General features: G+C 35.7%; 1 protein-coding gene across 8 annotated transcripts in view; it reads right to left on the bottom strand.

Annotated features, from left to right (window-relative positions):
• MYO9A (myosin IXA) overlaps window positions 1-21,076 on the bottom strand; it is a 312,362-nt gene that overhangs the window by 126,442 nt on the left and 164,844 nt on the right. For 7 of the 8 annotated variants that reach the window (XM_053656781.1, XM_053656780.1, XM_053656783.1 and 4 more), the window contains 2 exons: window positions 20,140-20,259; window positions 3,825-3,900 (listed from right to left, as the gene is read on the bottom strand). In XM_053656781.1, the coding sequence (XP_053512756.1) occupies window positions 3,825-3,900; window positions 20,140-20,259 (196 nt within the window). The remainder of the gene's footprint in view (window positions 1-3,824; window positions 3,901-20,139; window positions 20,260-21,076) is intronic. The other variant, XM_053656786.1, reaches the window with a different exon arrangement.

The following is a 21,076-nucleotide window of genomic DNA, read 5'->3' as shown; positions in this document are numbered from 1 at the left end:
GGGAATCACACCAGTGACGCTTTGGTTCACAAGCGGCACTCAATCCACTGAGCCCCACCAACCAGAGCTAAATATAACTTTTATATGCACTGGGAGATCAATAAATTTATGTGACTCACTTTATTACAATATTTGCTTTATTGCAGTAGTGTGGAACCAACACTGCATGGTTTGCCTGTCAACAGACTGCCAACAAACTGCACTGAAGGTACACAGGTCACCAGATTAATGATCTAATTTGTTCTTGTGTAAAATATAACACAAAAATATAAGATGAATTTCACTGTTAGTCAAGTATCACTGTTAAGAAAATGCATATACTATAAAAAGAACAAGTAGTTCAATTTGGTGGAATTTATGATAAAATAGTCGAGATTGGATACTTGGGCTGTGACCAGTCTTACATGTGAGACGGGTGAACCTAGATGTCTTTAAACAAGCAACAAAGAGTTATAAAAAAGTTATTGAGCAAGGAAGTGACTACATACATTAGAAAAATATACTAATATACCGAACCTCCAGTCAAGGTGGCAGTGAAAACTGACATGGCTAGACACTTGGCCCAACCATATCAAAATGACAACTGAAATACAGAACAACCCTCACTCAGAACCATCAGAAATCGAGTTCAGTGAAAGTCTGACAATAACAGAATTAAAGCAACCACATCCATCCAGACTAGTAGGAAGAACGCAGGTGCAGACAGGCTGGTCTCACAACCATATGTGTTGGATACAAATTCAAGAGGGATATTTCAGGAATGAGGAGTCCCAGCCCCACACCAGGGCCCACAGCCCAAGGTTTCAGGGCCAGGAAGGTAAGACCCCACAACTTCTGACTGCAAAAACCACCAGGGATTGACTCATTGGAAGAAACTGCTGGAGCCCTAAGGAGTTCCTCTTAAAGAACACAAACACAGACTCACTCAGACTCTCTTCCTATGAACTCTAGCAGCAGAGTAACAGCTTGAAAGGTACCAGTGACATACAGGGAGAAACTGAAATGTCTGGCATCAAGGCAAGCAGAAGCCATTGTCCCTTTTCTAAAATCTCTCCCTAGAGAATCAAATAGCCAATGTGCTGGTGCCATATCTGAGACTCCATCAACCTGGCGAACACTGTTTGACACACCTTGGATATCCCCAGACATGACTCCCCACCCAACTGATGGGCCCAACCAAGCTGCTTTTCCATATGAATGGCTGATCTCAGCTCAAGCTTCACAACTTCAACCCTATCAAGCAAGCCCCAGGTAGTCTCAGTGAGCCCCAGGACCAGCACTAGCAGCAGCCAGCTTAGACTCACAGCTTGGCTTCCCCTGAGAATCTCCAAGCCCAGCAGAAGGAACAACCACCTCACATAGCTTTACAGCTCAGGAAGGATCACCCCTAGGAAAACACAGGTGGGGGCTGACCTTGGCCTGCATCACCAAGGAAAATCCAGAGCCAAGGCACCCAGACCCTGAACAGCTGATCCTCCATGAAGGGCAGAGGTTGGTGGTAAGTGGTCATAGCCAATCCTTGCAGAAGTGACTGGCAAGAAATATTCAAATTCATAAAAAGCAGGGATCTACAGCCAAGAAGGCTCTACCCAGCAAAGGTGTCATATAGAACTGAAAGCAGATAAAGAGCTTCCCAGACAAGAAAAAATTGGCCCTAGTAAATCCCTTCCATGGATCTGCTAACAGCAACCAAGGCTCAACTACAAGAAGAGGATGTATTCAATGTGCAAGAGGGTGCACCTCAAGTACCCAGCTTCGGCGACAGGTGAAGCTGTGCCACTGGATCCTACAGGACACATATTACATTAGGCCATACTACCAAGACACTGAGTCACAGCAGATCTACCTAACACATAGAAACAAACACAGGGAGGCTGCCAAAATGAGGAAACAAAAAAGCATAGCCCAAATAAAAGAACAGAACAAAACTCCAGAAAAAAACCTATAAAAAATGGAGATGAACAATCCATCAGATGCAGAGTTCAAAACACTGGTTATAGGATGCTCAGAGAACTTAGTAAGGACCTCAGAAGCATAAAAAAAAAAAAAAAAATCCAGTCAGAAACAAAGGGTACACTAATTGAAATAAAGACCAATTTACAGGGAAACAACAGTAGAGTGGATGAAGATGAGAATCAAATTAATGATTTGGAACATAAGAAAGCAAAAAAACCAACTAATTAGAACAACAAGAAGAAAAAAGAAATTAAAAAATACTGAGGATAGTGTAAGTAGCCTCTGGGACAACTTCAAGCGTAAAAACATTCACATCATATGGGTGCCAGAAGAAGAAAAAGAAGAGAAAAAGAAAGAATTCTATTTGGAAAAATAATGAAAGAAAGCTATTCTAATTTGGTGAAGAAAACAGACATACAGATCCAGGAAGCACAGAGTCCCAAACAAGATGGATGCAAAGAGGCCCACTCCAAGACATATAATTAAAATGCCAAAGGTTAAATATATAGAGAGAGTCTTAAAAGCAGAGAAAGAAAACCTGTTAATTACCTACAGGGGAGGTCCCATTAAACTATCATATGATTTCTCAAAAGAAACTTTGCAGGCTTTGCTGTTTGACAGTAATTATTCAAAGTCATGAAAAGCAGAGAACAGCTAAGATTGCTCTACTCAGCAAAGCTATCATTTTAATCGAAGGGCAGATAGAGTTTCCCAGACAAGAAAAAACTAAAGGAGTTCATCATTACCAAATCATTATTATATGAAATGTTATTGGGACTTATTTAAAAGAAGGTAAAAACTATGAAAAACAAAATGGCAAAAATGCAAATCTATCAACAATTGCCTAAGCAAACAAGAACAGAGACTGAATCATGGATATGGAGAGCATTTTGTGGGCTGTCATATAGGAGGTACATGTCAGGGAATGGGTGAAGAGATGAGGACATTATAAAGAACAAATCGGTAGTTAGAGTATAGCCATGGGGATGTAAAGTATTGTACAGGAAATGAAGTAGCCAAAGAACTCATATGTGTGACCCATGGACATGAAAAATGGTGGGAGGACTGACTGAGGGAGTACAGGGTGCTAGGTAGAGGGGGGAGGCAAAAGGGAAAAAACTGGGACAACTGCAATAGCATAATCAATAAAATATTGTTTTAAAAATTTTTTAAAAAGGAAAAATATAGTAACACATATTAGAAAAAATCAATAAAATTATCCTTTAATTTTAATGAGAGACCATCCTTATAACCAAGGTACCAAAAAGCTCAATGTACTTGATGATTAAACATAGGAAAGCAGATTCTAGCTAGACACTAAAAACTGATCTTTTGCTCATATAAATGATAATCTTTATGAAAGAATATGTGGCAAGAACAAATGACATTATTTATAAACCGAGAAAATTATACTTGTTATTTATTTTCAAATTCTACTCAGGAATTCATTAAAATTGATTAAAAGATAAACCTTGATTATCACACTCAGCAAGAAAAGGTATTCAATGGTTTAATGTAAGTCAAACTACTCGATAATTACTTACCAATAAGATTCTCCACAGAGAGCAGCAGAATAACCAGACATAGAATGCAAGAAGGGTCTCAGAAATCAAAACATATGTGGTCATTTTAAAGTATTCTGGGAAAACCTGCTTTTAATTATAAAACCATTTTACCAGAGGTAATCTTAAATAATTTAGTCCTAATAGTTTTTTTAACTCTAACCTTATTAATTTATAGAATCATTTATAAAACCTTTAAGAAATATAAGGCAAACTAAACCTGCTTTTCTTTAAGCCACAAAAGTATTTATAAGAATTTGTTATTTCTTTTATACCCACTTGAAAACATAATCCAAACATACTTACTGCTGGTTTTTGTCATTTAAGGTATTCATGCCCTGGAGGTCAGAAAGAGGTGTTCTGGGGTTTTTCCGGGTTATACCTAGCATTATAAAAAGCAAAATTTCATTATCAATGCTAAGAAAAACTAACCATGAAACAATTTCTAAAGACATGAAATTAATGTATTTTGATAGTCAATATTTGCTAAACATGTCAGAAACATCTAAATAATAATATGAACCAAGTCCCATGTCTGTTACTTACAAATCTGACTTAACCAATAATCAACCCACTTGGGAATTTAATAATAAATTATTTTCTTTCTTCTCTCATTTAAACATTATCAGGTAATACAAGGGTTACTGAGCTGAAGGTCTAGAAGTATAGAAGCTTGTAACTTAGCTTAACATTCAAACAGTCCTAATGGTTCCTTTGTATCATGTTTCAGCAATAAATATATTAACATGGACTACAGATTTTAGAGATCAATTAATCTTACATAGAAAAACACTGAAAATCAGCCCTGGCTGGTGTGGCTCAGTGGATTGAGCGCAGGCCTGCAAACCAAACAACTGCAGTTCCCAGTCAAAGCACATGCCTGGGTTGCAGGCCACTTCCCAGCAGGGGACACAGGAGAGGCAACCATACATTGATATTTCTCTCCATTTCTCCTTCCCTTCCCCCTGGAGATAAATAAATAAAATCTTTTTTAAAAACCCACTGAAAATCAAAGATGAAAAATTGCTTCCTTAAGAATGGCCAATATTTTCAAGTTATAATTTTCTTCAAATCATCCAATAAACATTGAAGCAGTATATGCATATGGCTATCAATTTTCATAGCACACATACACACACAAAAAACCATTTATTGTCGGTAAGACACACTGGGAGGAAAAAGTGAAAGCATACTTATTCAATATAACAACCTTGTATGTAGAAAATCCTAAGTAACCCACAAAAAAACTATTAGGAGTAATAAGTGAGTTCAGTAAAATTACAAGATATAAGATCAATATTCAATTGTACTTCTATACTATAGCAATAAACAATCAAAAATGAAATTAAGAAAATGATTCCATTAACATCAATATAAAAGAAATAAATTTAACAGAAACATATAAAATGTCTATAATGAAAACTACAAACATCATTAAAAGAAATTTAATATAAGTAAATGGGATGCCATCCACACTCATGGATTGGAAAACTTAATGAAGGTTGATATAGCAATGATTCCAAAACTGACTTACAGATCTATGCAACCTCTTTTAATATTCCAGCTGCCCTATATTTGCAGAAATGAATAGACTCATCCTATAATTAATATGTATATGCAAGAGACCCTTAATAGCCAAAACAACACTGAAAAAGAGGCAGATGGTGGGAGGACTCACAATTCCTGAGTTCAAAACTTACTACAAAGAAACAGTAACTGAGACAATATGGTATGAGCATAATGATAGATAAATGGATCAATGGAAAGAAACTAAGAGTACAGAAACAAACCTTTACATTTATAAGCAACTAAATTTTGACAAAGGTGCTAAGACATTCAGTGAAATAGAATTTCATTTATTAAGTTCCTAAGTCATGGACTCCAATTTCCCTATGACAAATTATCATTTTCTATCTTCTATACCCATTCTTTTCTTCTGCATATTGAAACAATCATCTCAAGCCTTTCCTCAACATTAGTAACTCAATTTTCAGCTCTTGCCTCTACTTCTTGAGCTCATACGTGTGTTGTTTTATACCTCTACTATTTTCATAGTTCAATACCTATTTCCAATATCATACTGATATTTTATATTCTCAAATGTATGGTATTGCTTTATGGGATTCGTGTTCTTAAATTCTTCTACACTGTAAAATGCTCACAGGGAACTTTCTTCTCTTTTTGGGGAGCATCTCCCCTGCAAACAAAATGGCTCTTTTATACATGTTATAACTTCTTTATTTCCCTCTATGGAATGATTTTAACAACAATTATTAAATATTTTAAACATTAAAAAGACATAAAAATAGTATACTGAACATTTGCAACTGATCAGTCAGATTGGAAAATGAAGCCCTGAGCTCAACAACTCTGATCCATTCCAACAGCATCAGATTCCAATACTGTCCACTTGTGGGAATTATCACAAAAGCAATCCCACTTCTGGGAATATATCCATAAAACACTAACTCGAAAGAATATAAGCATCCCTGTGTTCACTGCAGTGTTATTTACAACCACCAAGATATGGAAGCAGCCCAAGTGTCCATCAGTAAATGAATGGATAAAACAACTGTGGGGCATTTACACAATGGAATACTACTTGGCTGTAAAAAAAAAAAGTTTTACCCTTTGTGACAGAGTAGATGGATCTGGAGAAAATTATGGTAAGTGAAATAAGCCAGTGACAGAAAGACAAATACCGTATGATTTCACTCATATGTGGAATCTAATGAACAAACTGAACTAACAAGGAAAGTGGGAACAGACTCAAAGATGGAGAGCAGGATGATGGCTAGCTGGTGGAGGGAGGGTAAGGGGAGGGAGGGTTGAATAGAAAAGAAAAAGGCTCATGGACATTAAAAACAGTGCAGTGATTCCTGGGAGCAGGGAGTATAAGGGGACTAAAAGCTAATGTAAAAACTAAAATAAAATAAAAATTTTAAAAAGATATCATAATGGTCAATGACTTAAAGTAGGAGATGATCTTACTGAGTTAACCAACAGGAAATCTCAGGAAAGAAATGGAAACTAAAAAGGAATCAAATAGATATTCTGGAACTAAAAACTGAAATTTTCCGAAATAAAACATTCATATGGGCTTAAGAGAAACTGTGAAATGACATAAAAAACTTAAAATCAGATAAATAAAAATGATCCAAACTGAAGAACAGAAAGAAAATAGAAAAAAACCTGAACACAGTATGAGGAATCCATGAGACGATATCAAATATTCAAGAACATATAATTGGTATCTCAAAAGAAAAAGGGAAATTGCAGCACAAAATTTTTTTGAAAAAGTACTGGCCAAAAATTTCCTAAATTTGATAAAGAACAATGAAACACAGGCCCAAAGGTGCAGAAAATCCCAAACAGGATTAATATAAATATTTAGGAACATCATAGTCAAACTGCTAGACCAAAAAAAAAAAAAAAGAGAGACAGACAATCTTGAAGCAGCCAGTGGAAAAAAAGTACATTAAATATGAAGGAATAACAATAGGATGACATCTGAGTTTATCATCACAAATAACGCAGGAAAAAAATGATACATTTTTTTAAAGTGCCAAAAGTTTGATAATTCCTAATGATGTTAGACATATCTACTTTGTGACACAGTAACTACACTGATAAGTTTTACCCAAAGAATAAAAATATATGTATAAAAAATTACACAAACAAGAATGCTTGGGATAGCTGGATTCCTCACAAGAGTTTAAAACAGTACACAACCCTTATATTCACCAATAAATGAGGTAAACACAAAGTTGTAGTCACAATTCTGTGTGTGTGTACACAATGGGAAAAATTCCTGATATGTGAAGTACAGGTGGAAAATTCCTGATATATGAAACATAGGTGAATATGTTGCATAATCAAAATACCAAAGAATACATATCTACAAACCTTTTAAAGAAGGTAAAACTAATTTATAGCAATGGAAAAAATATTTTGGATGGGAAATCTTAATAAGAGTTGCCTGAAAGACCTAGGAAAATGTATGATAGCAAAAATAAATTTTTCGATACAATTTTATTCTAACATTTTATTTTTAATACTGTGTTCATGTTTTAAGTTTGTTTCTTATTTTATACTTAAATTTTATTTTATTTTTTATAACTCATAATCTATTTTTTAACTGTTTGGTTTGGTGTATTTAATTTACTGGTGTTACTATTTGGAGCTTTTTCTGACTCTCTATTTTATGCTTTGTATTTACTCTAATTATTGTAGTTCTGCCCAGGTATCTACTGAAGTATTTTCTTTACATTATGATTTCTTTCTTTTGTAAGTTATATATACCCTCCTCTTTGATTATCTTTAATTTTTTAACATTTATGAATTCTAATCTATTTCTAGAATTCTAATCTAAAATTTTCTAATTTACTTTTTCTAAAGAGTACAAGAACTTTCTAATGCCTTGATTATAGTCATTCCATTTCTGTAATAGATGATGTCACCCAGTACTTATTTTAACCTTGTTTTCAAATCAGAAATTACTACTAAGTTTTATCAGATAAGAAAACTTTCTAGTGAGTTAGTTCAGCTTTTCTGTACTAAGCCTTTTCATAAGTTGTACTGGGAAAGAACTGTAGAGATGGCTACATTTATTTATAGCTATTGTTCATCTTTGCCTGGTACATCTTTGTCCATCCTTTTATTCTCATCATTTAAAGAACTTTATAGATATTTAATTAAATATTTTGAAATATCTATTTTGAGATTTTAATTGGTGAAGTTAATCTATTTTTAGTAATTTAAAATAGTATTTGTATTTTATTTCATGTTTCCCATTTTATCACTTAAACTCATTTTTCCTTTTCCTAGTTCTCATTTCATAAATAAAGGCTTCTTATGAGACAGTAAAGATGCTACTTTTGTATCATTCTGATGAACTGTAAGTTAAAATTCATGTGTATTTACCCATACCTAAAATTGAGGAGAGAGAAGATGACAGCAAAGTAGGTGGGAGCTGAACCTACTTGCTCATGCACCCAACTGGGACACTTAGCTGATGTTCTGAAGCACAGAGTGAACAGCCAACAGAATCTTAGCTGATAGAAAGTTTGGAAGCCAAAGTGAGCAGAGGACGCTTCAAAATGGGCAGTAAAAAGAGGTTTTATAGGTGGACAGGGAAAGTCCCTAGTAAGCGACAGAAATCCCATTGGCCACAGGGAAAGAATCAAGCCAGGAGAGACTTGAACAAAGTCTTGTGGGGGAGGATGTGGGGGCACGCAGGGGGTGGGGGGATACCGCAGCCAGGGCAGTGCTTGTCAGATGGGACAGTGCCAAAGAGTGGTGGTGATTCCGGTGGCACCTGGAACTGGGAGAAGAGAAGGGCCGCAACTGGCTGTGTCTGAGATAGCCTCTGGACTTGCCAGAGAGTTGGAGTGGGTAGAAAGTTGGGCAGTGGCTCAGAGCAACAACAGCAGCCAAAGAGACTTTTTACAAAGGGGAGGGGAGTGGCACTGGGCAGGGTCCTTGCGTGTCCAGAGGCTAGCCAACAAAGAGGGAGGATTGTGACAGGGATTTGCTTTCACTTAGTGCATCTCATGGATTGATCAAAGAAGTTCAAAGCAAGGTGGCTAATCTGCACCAGCCTGGAGCAACTGCACAGAGGGGAGAATGAGGGGTGAACACTGTGCTTAGGGTGTGGGCTGGAAACTGGGCACCTGTGATTGCTGTAGCCTAGACTGAGCCCCCTTCCTTGCCTAATCACTAGAAAGGAAAAACAGAGACCACTTCTCCACTGCATGCAAGAGCGAGGAATATCCGCAATGCCAACTGAATACACTTAATAACCACCAGAAGGGCCCCCCCCCCCACCAAGGGTAACTACGAGAAAACCAGGGACAGATCCAGAAAGAAGTGATAACACCAAGAGCTGACACAAATTTCCCCTTGCTCTTTATGAGAACTTGCATATTTTTTAAAATTTCACTTTTTACCATTTTCAGGGGTTTTTTTTTTGTTCCTTTTCATATTGCATTTTAACTTTCCTTCTTTCATTTCACTCATATTGCAAATAACTCGTTACTTTTGGTCTTTTACTTTTTATTTTGCCATCTTCCTGAGCTTTCTTACTGTTGTGGTAAACTTCATATTCTCTCACACCACACCATGTTCCTACCCCTCACTCTCACTTTCTCCTCCATCTAACCTCGAATAAGCGCTCTTTGTTCTTAAGTCAGCTCATATTCTTTTCCCCTTCGTATAAGAGTCTTATTTCTTCTCCACCTTTATAAATAGTGGTTAGTTGGGTGAAATACCATGGTCATTGCTGTACTTCTCCAACAGAATTCCTAATTGTTTGTACTTTAAATCCCATAGAATACTCTCCCCCTGTCTCACTCCATTTCACCTTCCTCCTCCCCTGATCAGTTGAGTGAGGAATTTTATTTCATTTTCTTTTCTTCCCCTCTCTCAATCTGGGCTTTCCTCCTCACTCTTAATGGTTTGCTTCCCCCATCCTCTCAAAATCACTTTTCTTTACAGTAAACATCTCATTCACTTTTCATTTTTGTATAATATTCTTATTCCCATTCCACCAGTTTTTTTAATTAAATTTCATTCAGCTGTTTTTGCTATTGACCCTGCTATGGTTTCTCTGCAATTTTGTTTCATTGGTACAATACCTTTTCAATTTTACTCTAAACCTCACAGTATACTGTCCCTCTTGTTACCCCATTGTTCCTATTGTCCTTTCATGTTTTAATTACATTTGAAATTTTTTTCTCTCTTTCTTCACCTCAGTTCTATCCCCACTCTCATCAAGTCTCCTCCCTCCTACCATTCAACATTTCCCCCACTCTTAGTCATCTCGTATTCCCTTTGTCATATCTTATAATACCTGTAATCTCTCTTCACCTTTATTAATTTTGCTAAGTAGCATTTAAGATTGCTGATATGGTATGCAGGTTCTTTTTGCTGTTGTAGGTTTGACTGTCTGATAATACTGCTTTGTTAACGGACATCTGAACAACAGCAAACAAGACAAGGTGGGAGCTATGACTACCAGTAAGCCCGCTGGAGGGGAGAACCCACCAATAAAGAAGTCACCGATAAGTGGAGCCCAAATACAAAAAGAGAGCACACAGAAACTGAAGCAAGGGCAACCCTAGAGCATCCAGACAAGGAGATCACAGAGACCGTACCACTGACCCCCACAGAACTCCTACCACAGGAGTCCACCCCACAAAGACAGCTGGCAAAGCAGAACATCCCGAAATGCAGACACAAACAAACAAAAAGACTCACTTAAATGAAGAGACGAAAAAGAACCCCCCCAATCAAAATGGATGTAAGAATCTCCAGTGAAGGAGCTAAATGAAATTGAGGCAAGCGAACTATCAAACACAGAATTTAAAAAAAAAAAAAAAGGTTAAAAGGATGCTCAAGGAACTCACTGACAACTACAAAGAACTCAGTGGGAACTAGAACAGCATGAAAAATAGAAACTATGAACGAGAACCAGAAAGAAGTAAAGAATACAATATCTGAAATAAAAAATATACTAGAAGGAATCACAAGCAGACTGAATGAAGCCGAGGACTGAACTAGTCAGCTGGAAGACAAGGTAGAAATAAATACCCAGGTAGAGCAGTAGCATAAAAAAAACTCAAAAAGTTTGAGGATAGCTTAAAGGAACTTCAAGACAATGTGAAATGCAACAATATTTGAATCATAGGAATACCAGAAGGAAAAGAAAAGCAGCAAGGGAGAGAAAACCTGTTTGAAAAAATAATGACAGAATACTTCCATAACCTGGAGAGGGGGAAAAGCCATGCAAGTTCAGGAAGCACAGAGGGTCCCAATCAAGATAAAGCCAAAAAGGCCTACTCCAAGACACATCATAATTAAATTTCAAATTTTAAAGACAAAGAGAGAATATTAAAAGCAGCAAGGGAGAAAGAGTAACATACATGGGAGCCCCAATAAGGCTAGTAGTTGAGTTTTCCACAGAAACATTATAAGCCAGAAGGGGATGGGTAGAAATACTCTAAGTAATGAAAAGTAAAGACTTGCATCCAAGACTACTCTACTAAGATCTCATTTAAAATGGAAGGTGAAATAAGGAGTTTCCCAGACAAAAGAAAGCCAAAAGAATATACCTCCATCAAACCAGCCCTACAAGAGATGCTAAAGGGACTGCTTTAAGAAGAAGAAAAAGAGTGAGGGAGAGAGGAGGTATAAAAGTGGGAAATGGCAATGAATAAGGACCTATCAATAATAAAGTTGAACATAAATGGATTAAATATCCAATAAAAAACACAGGGTAGCTGAATGGATAAGAAAACATGACCCGCATGTATGCTGCCTACAGGAGGCTCACCTCAGAACAAGGATTGGAAAAAAATATTCTAAGCAAATGGAGAGAAAAACAAGCTGGGGTAGCAATACTTATATCGGACAAAATAAACTTCAAACCAAAGGCCATAAAAAGAGACAAAGAAAGACACTTCATAATACTCAAGGCAAGAACCCATCAAGAAGATATAAACATTATAAAAATAAATGCACGCAACATAGGAGCACACAAATACATAATGAAAACCTTGCAGGATATCAAGAAAGAGATAAACAGCAACACACTTGTATACTAGGGGATTTTAACACCCCACTGTCAACAATGGATAGATATTCTAAACAAAGAATGAACAATAACATTGTGGCACTGAACAACACACTAGATCAAAGGGACTTCATTGATATATATAGAACCTGTCATCCCAAACAGGCAAAATACACATTCTTTTCAAATGCACATGGAATATTTTCAAAGACAGACCACATGACAGAACATATCTCCAGCCTCAACAAATTCAAGAAAATTGAAATCATATCAAGCTTTTTCTCAACCACAAGGGCTTGAAACTAAATATCATCCTCAAAGAAAAAACTCAAGAACAGTCAAACTCATGAAGACTGAATTGCATGCTATTACACAATGAATGGGTCAAGAATAAGATCAAGGGAGAAATCAAAAAGTTTATGGAAACAAATGAAAATGAACACACAACAGTCCAAAATCTATGGGACACAGAGCAGAAAGTCCTGAGAGGGAAGTTTATAGCAATACAGGCAGTACCTTTTAAAAATCATAGAAACATTTCAAATAAACAACCAAACCCAACATCTAGAAGAAGCAAAAAAACATTAACAAACAAAACCCAGAGCAAGTAAAAAGGAAGAAAATAACCAAGATCAGAGCAGAATTAAACAACATAGAGACTAAAAGAACAATGCAAAGGATCAATAAATCCAGGAGGTGATTCTTTGAAAAGATAAACAAAATAGACAAGTTTTTAACCAGAATCAAAGAAAGAAAGAAAAAGGAAGGAAGGAAGGAAGGAAGGGAGGGAGGGAGGGAGGGAGGGAGGGAGGGAGGAAACCCAAATAAATAAAACCAGGACTTCTGGCCAAGATCGAGGCATAGGTAAATATACTCTGCCTCCTTACGCAACCAAAAGGACAACAAAATATTTAAAAATAAAAAATAACCAGAAATGCCAGAAAAAAATGAACTGTATGAAAGTCCGACAATCAAGGAGTTGAAGAAGAAACATTCATCCACACTGGTAGGAGGGGTGGAGACAGGCAACCAGAGAGGAGATGACCCGCAGCAAGGCAGAGGCTGAAGGACGGGGGTGGGTGAGGCAGTGGCAGGCAGAGCAAGCAGTCCCACATTTCTGTGCAGATAACTGGGAGAAAGAACTGGGGGACGAGACAGACCATGCAACCCAGGATTAAATTGCCATTATTTGCAGATGACATGACAGTGTACACAGAAAACCCTACAGACTCCAACAAGAAACTATTCAACCTAGTAAGTGAATTTGGCAAAACAGTGGGATACAAAGTCAATATTCACACAAGAAAGTCATATTTATATACCAACGATGAAATATCAGAAACATAAGTTAGGAAAATAAGTCCCATTTACTATAGCAACAAAAATAAATAAATAAAGTACCTAGGAATAAACCTAACCAGAAAAATAAAAGAGCTGTACTGAGAAAACTACAGAACACTGAAGAAAGAAATTAAGGAAGACATAAATAAATGGAAGCATACACCATCTTTATGGACTGGAAGAATTAACATCATCAAAATGTCCATACTACCCAAAGCAATGTATAGGTTCGACACAATCTCTATCAGAATGCCAGTGACATATTTCACAAATATAGAGCAAACATTTCAAAAATTTATATGGAACCATATGACCCTGAATAGCTTCAGCAATTTTAAGAAAGAAGAACAAAGTAGGAGAGATCAGAATACCTGATATCAAACTGTATTACAAGGCCACTGTAATCAAAACAGCCTGGTACTGGCCTAAGAACAGACACATAGACCAATGGAACAGAACAGAGAGCCCAGAAATAAACCCAGGTCTCTAAGGTCAATTAATATTCAACAAAGCAGGCAGGAGCATAAAATGGAGTAAAAATAGCTTCTTCAACAAACAATGATTGAAAATCTGGACAGCTACATGCAAAAAAATGAAACTTGACCATCAATTTACACCGTACACAAAAATAAAGTTAAGATGGATAAAAGACTTAAATATAAGTCACAACACCATAAAAGTCCTAGAAAAAAACATGGGCAGGAAAATTTGAGATATACCACGCAGCAATATTTTCACCAATAAATCCCCTAGGGCAAGGGATATAAAGGAAAGAATAAACAAATGGGACCTCATCAAATTAAAAAGCTTCTGCATGGCTAAAGAAAACATCAGTAAAATAGAAAGGGAATAAACCTTATGGCAAAATATATTTGCCAATGATACTGCAGACGAGGGTGTGATCTCCAAAATATATTCAGAACTCGCACAACTCCACTCCAGGAAGACAACCCAATTAAATGGCAAAAGACCTGAACAGACACTTCTCCAAGGAGGACATACAGAGGGCCCACAGCCATATGAAAGGATATCCACTCAGCATCGATAGCTATCAAAGAGATGTAAATTAAAACCACAATGAGATACTACTTCACACCCATCATAATGGCCACCATAAGCAAATCAACTAGCAAGTGATGGTGAGGTTGTGGAGAAAAGAGAACCCTATTACACTGCTGGTGGGAATGCAGACTGGTGCAGACACTGTGGAAAATAGTATGGAATTTCATCAAAAAACTAAAAATGGAACTGCCTTTTGACCCAGCAATTCCACTGCTGGGACTATACCCTAAGTATCCTGAAACACCAATTCAAGAGAATCTATGCACCCCACTGTTCATAGCTGCACTATTTACACTAGCCAAGTGCTGGAAGCAGCCTAAGTGCCCATAGGCAAATAAGTGGATCAAAAACTTTGGTAATTTTACACAATGGAATTCTACGCAGCAGAAATAATAAAATCCTACCCTTTGCTTAGAGCATTATGCTAAATAAAATAAGCCAGGTGGTGAAAGACAAATACCATATGATGTCACCTATAAATGGATTCTAATCAAGAAAAGAAACGAATGAGCAAAACAGAACTAGAGACATGGAAATCAAGGACAAACTGACAGTAACCTGGGTGGAGGGGTTAATGCAGGAAAGAAGGAGAAGGGTAAAGTTAACAAACATGTATAAAGGACCCATGGACAAAGACCATGGGGTGGGGTGTTGAGGGGGAGGACTGAATGAGGGAAGTGGGAAGGTAGGTCAGGGGAGAGTAAGGCGGGGGGGGGGGAAGAATGGGAACAACTACAACTGAACAATAGAAAAATAAATAAAAATAAAATTGAAACTAGTAGAGCATATTGAAAATATATACCTACCATTATGAAAGCTGACACTGTTTTCCAAAGTAATTGTAGTATTTTACATTGCCAGCAGAGTATAAATAAACATTCCATTGTTCCACATCCTCATTGTCAGTTAGTTTAGTCATTTTCTTAAATTTTGGCCATAATACAGGGTGTTAATGTGACCTCATTGTTACTATAATTTTCATTTCCCCAGTGACTAATGAAACCAATAATCTTTCCTGAGTCTATGGACAATTCACATATCTTCTTTTTGAAAACATATATTCAAACCTTTAGTCATTGTTAACTTTATCTTACCACTGCAGGATTTTAAAAATATTTTTTCAAGTCCATTATCAGTTTTCAATATTATAAATTATTACAAATATTCTTTTCCAGCTGTGCTATGCTTTTTGTTTTCTTAATACATTTTTAAAAGCAGAAGTTTTCTATTTCATTGAACTGCAATTAATTGCTCTTATGTCCCATCTAAGAAACCTTTGCCTGTCCCAAAATTGCAAACATCTTCTCTCGGGTTTTATTCCACAATTTACTAGTTTTACTCTTTACAAAGAGGTGTATGGCCAATTTTGAGTTAATTTCGGATATCCAGTTGTTCCAGTGACATTTGTTTAAAAAACTATATACTTTACCCCACTGAATTATGTCAGCACCTTTGGGAAAATCAATTGACCATGTATGTATATATCTACTCATGAACTCTCTACTTGGTACCATTGATTTTATGATCCTTACACTGACAAGATCATCATCATTTTAATCTTGAAATCATAGAATAAGTTCTCCAGCTTTTTTCTTTTTCAAACTTATTTTGCCCATTCTAGCTATTCTATATTTCTATATAAATTTTTACCAGCTTATGAATTTCTACCCAAAATTCTGCTGACATTCATTGGGATTACACATTCAATACACAGATCCATTCAAAGAAGAACTGGCATCTCAGGAAAACAAAAATGTATCTATCTTCATCTATTTAGGTTTTATACATTTTCTGTCAGTTGTACACTGGTCTAACACATATTTTGTTAAATTTATCTCTAAGTATTTCATATTTTGGTACGTTATATTATTGTCCATAACACAGTAAAATGCTTTAAAACTATAAACAATTATATCAGAGTTTCCAGACGAACAGGTTTCAACATATGCTTAGCCAGTGGTTCTGAGAAGGTCTCTCATGTGTTTGTATTCGAGCTGTTGACCAAGGCTGCCATCATCTCAACACTGGAATAGAACTGAAGGATCCACTTCTAAGGTCACTCCTGTAGTTGGTAGCAGGCCTCAGTACTTGCCAACTGGAGGCTTCAGTGAGATTTTTAATAGGGCTACTCATAAATGGAAGTTTGCTTCTCTTAGAGACAGTGAAGAAAGAGGGAGCTAGAAAGACATAAATTACCTAAGACAGAAACTGCAATCTTCTTTCTATAATTTAATTTTAGAAGTGACATACTATCTCTTTTTCCATGTCCTATAGCTCACACAGACCAACACTAATAAAAGACGGGAGAAGATTACATGAGGTTGTGAATACCAGAAAATGGAGATAACTCAAACATATCTAGAAGGCTGGCTTCCACAGATGTACAAACAGAATTTACAAATTTCATTTTCCAAGTATTCACATGGCTAGTGTGTTATCATTTAATTTCATATATTTACCTAGTATCCTATGAGATTGTTAAATTCTCTTTTCAGAACAAAAAGCATTTTTTAAACTCACTAGCACTTTCTATATAGATGATCATACTGTCTACAACTTCTTCATTCTATGTACCTTTTATTTCTTTTTGTTGCTTTATTGCACTATTTATATGACTTTTAGTACAATGTTTAATTGAGTGGCAAAAGCAAATTTCTTTGCTTTGTTGTCAGTGTCAGGGAAGAACTACTCAATTTTTCACCATTAAGTAAGATGTCTGCTGTAGGATTTTCATGTGTAGTCTTCGTAAAGTTGAAAAATTTGCCTTCTATTACTAGGCTGCTAAAAGTTTTAAAATCAGAATGGGTAGAGAATTATGATAAACTCTTTTATCCATCTACTGAGATAATCATGCATTTTATAAAATGATTAATATGGCAAGTTATGTTGATAGATTTTTCTATTATCAAACCAACCTTTCATTCCTAGAACAAATTCTGCTTAGTTTTCATTGCATTTTCCTTTAATATATTTCCGAATTCAGTATGTTCTTATTCAGGATTTTTACCTGTATCATTGTAAGGTATGTTGGGCTGTAGTTCAGTTCCCATGTTTGTGTCTGATTTTGGTATTTGAGTAATAACGCTGGCCTATTGATATGATTTGTAAAATGTTCCTTACTTCTCTATTTTCTGAAAGACTTGAGAACTGGTTATTACTCCTTTCTTAAATGTTTCTTAAATAAAATTTATTATTGAAGCTATCTGGGTCTGAACTCTTTTCTGTTTCTATGTGAAGACTTTACTTATGAATCCAATATTGTTAATAGATATGGACTAATCAGATTTTCTATTTTGCCTTGGGTCTATTTAGATGACTTACTATCTGATACTGCATGAATTTGTTCATTTCATCTACTTGAATTTATCGTCATAAATGTTTATAATTTCTCCTCAAACTTTTTGGCAGCTCTCTCAGTTCCAGGAATTTCCTCCTAAGTTCCAAGCTGCTTGCTAGTCCTCAAGTTTGTCCTTTGACACTTTAAGACAGCATGATTATGGTTTCTGACCCTGAAGCTATGGGAGCTGGGAAGCACTTTGTGCAAAATGCCATACACTCACAGTTCTTACCCACCACTATGCTTAAAGAATGACTCTCAGCCCTGGCTGGTGTAGCTCAGTGGACTGAGCACGGGCCTGTGAGGCAAATGGTCACCAATTCAATTCCCAGTCAGGGCACATGCCTGGATTGCAGACCAGGTCCCCAGTAGGGGACAAATGAGAAGCAACACATTGATGTTTCTCTCCCACTCTTTTTCCTTCCCTTCCCCTCTCTCTAAAAATAAATAAATAAAATGTTTTTTTAAAAAGTGACTCTCCTCTGGTTTCTTCTTCTTTTTGGTATTCTTTGGTTTTCTAGTCTTTTGGGTCTTTTTCCAGTGCTTTCAAAAAGTTACTTTTACATTTTTTCCAGGTGTTACCATTTTTACCTAAGGATTCACCTCACTGATTTACCATTAGCTAAAGCTGGAAACTGGTAGTCCTGATTTTTTAAAAAATATCCCAAACTTAAATTTATAATTTTATTTATTATAAATTTTTAATTATTGGTAGTAATATACAAGAAAATGAAATAAACTATCAAGAATGAAAAAGCTGCAACTTCCAGAAATATAGAAATAAATTTGCATGTGAACATAGATAAATGTACAATTTCCTCATGCAGCCTATTCTAAACTTAGCACCTTCCTATTCTGGACCCATATACACTAAACTGGAATACAGTCAAGCCTAGGTTTTCAGGCTAAGAGACATGAAAATCAACAAAGCAAACAAATTGCTTGCAATTACATATTAAAACTTAAAAACAATTGATTTAAGCTCCCCCAAAAGATCTACAGACTGTCTTAAACAATGTTCCGTGGACTAAAATATTTTAAAAAGGAAGATAAATAAATGGAATTAGGATTTGTATACCTTTTAGAAATAAAAGCAGTAAAAAGAGTGACATTTAAAGATGGCTTTCTAAAAATGAAATACTTACCTTTATTCTTTCTAAAGTGAGAAAATATATTAAATAATATTTTTCAAAATGCATTACATATTTTCTTATACCAAAACTGAAAAACTAAGAACTAAAAAATAAAAATAAAAAACAAAAAATACACCCATAACATTTGCTTTTAGGAATTCTACTCATTGGTAACTGAATACTAAAATTTCATGAAATTTCAATCACAGAATCTTGAAATTAGCAAAGAATGTGTAGTGAATTGTAAAAAGCTCAGAACAGAATATGTAAGTAATTTAGGTCCATCATATGCAAATTTTTGCATTAAGCTTTAAGTATTTTGTAGTATCCTGTTATTTTCACTATATCAATAGCCAAATAACTATAATCCCACAATAAGCAAGAAAAAAAAAGAACACACCCATTTTCATGCAGAATGAGTATAACAAATAGAAAAAGAGGAAATGGAGACCAAGAGCATCTTTTTACACCTATTTTATTTAAAAAAACAAAAACACCCACTATGATTCTGGTTTTCTTCCTTAAGCCAAAACATTGCCATAGCTTTGCTCTAAACCAGACATAGTTAAGTCTGATAGGAGGTCTGCAATCAAACTGATTTACCTATTATACATAAAAGCAACACTGTTGATGCTGAAATTGAAGCATAAGCAAGCACAAATATCAGCTGGAATCAGAAAGTTGCAGAGGAAACCTTAGGCAGTGTTGTTGCATACATTGATCATCTTGATTATGATGATGATTTTACAGGTGCATATATATGTAAAAACTTGGCAGACTCTATGGTTTTACGTGCAGTTGATTTTACCTCAATAAAATTTTGATAAAGCTTTAAAACAAAAGTCAGCAAGAAAAAAATCACTATTCATTTTTATCCATTACTCAGCTACTTTAACACCAAAAATGAAAACCAATTCAGAGTCTGTAACCAAGTGTGATTAACATCTCAAGGATAAAAGGCACATAGCCATTCAAATTAAAAGAACAGGGATATCAACTTTTTTAAGAGAAAAAGAATGAAGTTTCAATGAAAATACCCTGAGACCAATGTGTCAAAGGATTCTGGAGGTCACATTGCCTCCATAATTTATGTCCCGCCCTGGTGTAGAAAGCTCTTGGTTTCCATTTCCAAATGGTATGTGATGACACAGAGTTTATCAGGATTTGCAGCCTTACTGTACTTCTCTTCCTTGCACCTCTGCAGAATCTCTAAGCTCCTCTGGTGGACTGGATGTTGGAGAAAGCTAAAACTATCCATACTTTTCAAAATCGCACATGGCGCTGTATCATCATGTCCTTAGGAAGCAAAACAAAAAATGGAGAAAAGAAAAAGACATTATAAGCCCAAACCAACAGAGAATCAAGGACAATGCTGCCAACTATCTTAAAGAGTATATAAAAATATATCAAATGTTATACTGTTAAGGGTTAAAGGTGAATGATTTTTCCAATTTGAGGAAATTACACAATAACAGAAAAAGCTAAAGGTCCTTTTTAGGTATTCAAAATATGCTTTTCAGTACTCAAAGTGTTATGAGTTAACACTATACTAAAAATTTCTAATTTAAAATACTAGGGAAGTTTCAAAAACAATTGGTATAATTCAGTTTTTTTAATTGACTCATTTTTATCAGGTCTGAAATATAATTAGCATATAGTTGGCAACAATGAGAGAAACACTGATGAATCCCAAAGAGGAATTTACCCAAAACAATTTACCAAAAGTTGAACAATGCTATCACAAATCTTGCAATGAACAACACTTGTAGGAATTTCAACAAGTGTGTCAATGTTGAAAGAGTGAGAAGAAAGCACCATAGAGCAGGAAAGCCCAGCAGCACTTCTGTATTTATAAATCAAAAAACAAGCAGAAAAATCTGTGCCTCACCAGAGACAGATCAACTATTGGTGGGAAAGAAGAGCACTTCCAAGTGCCAAAGCTCCTTATTAGTGCTACTAAAAGAGTGAATCACTCAAGGAATAACGTAGAGGGAAGCAGGGGAAGGATTTTAGTACCATAAATATCAGCAATAAATGGACTTAAAAGAGAATATAGGTTTTCTAGATTTGGGGGGACTTAAGTATCATTTACTCAAAGAACATCTCTAGACTT

The sequence above is a fragment of the Artibeus jamaicensis genome, unplaced genomic scaffold (genome assembly GCF_021234435.1).
Source record: "Artibeus jamaicensis isolate MK-2021 breed Jamaican fruit bat unplaced genomic scaffold, CSHL_Jam_final scaffold_286, whole genome shotgun sequence".
Lineage (NCBI taxonomy): Eukaryota > Metazoa > Chordata > Mammalia > Chiroptera > Phyllostomidae > Artibeus > Artibeus jamaicensis.
Note: the sequence above shows the minus strand (reverse complement) of the source record. Positions and strands in the feature narration are given on the sequence as shown.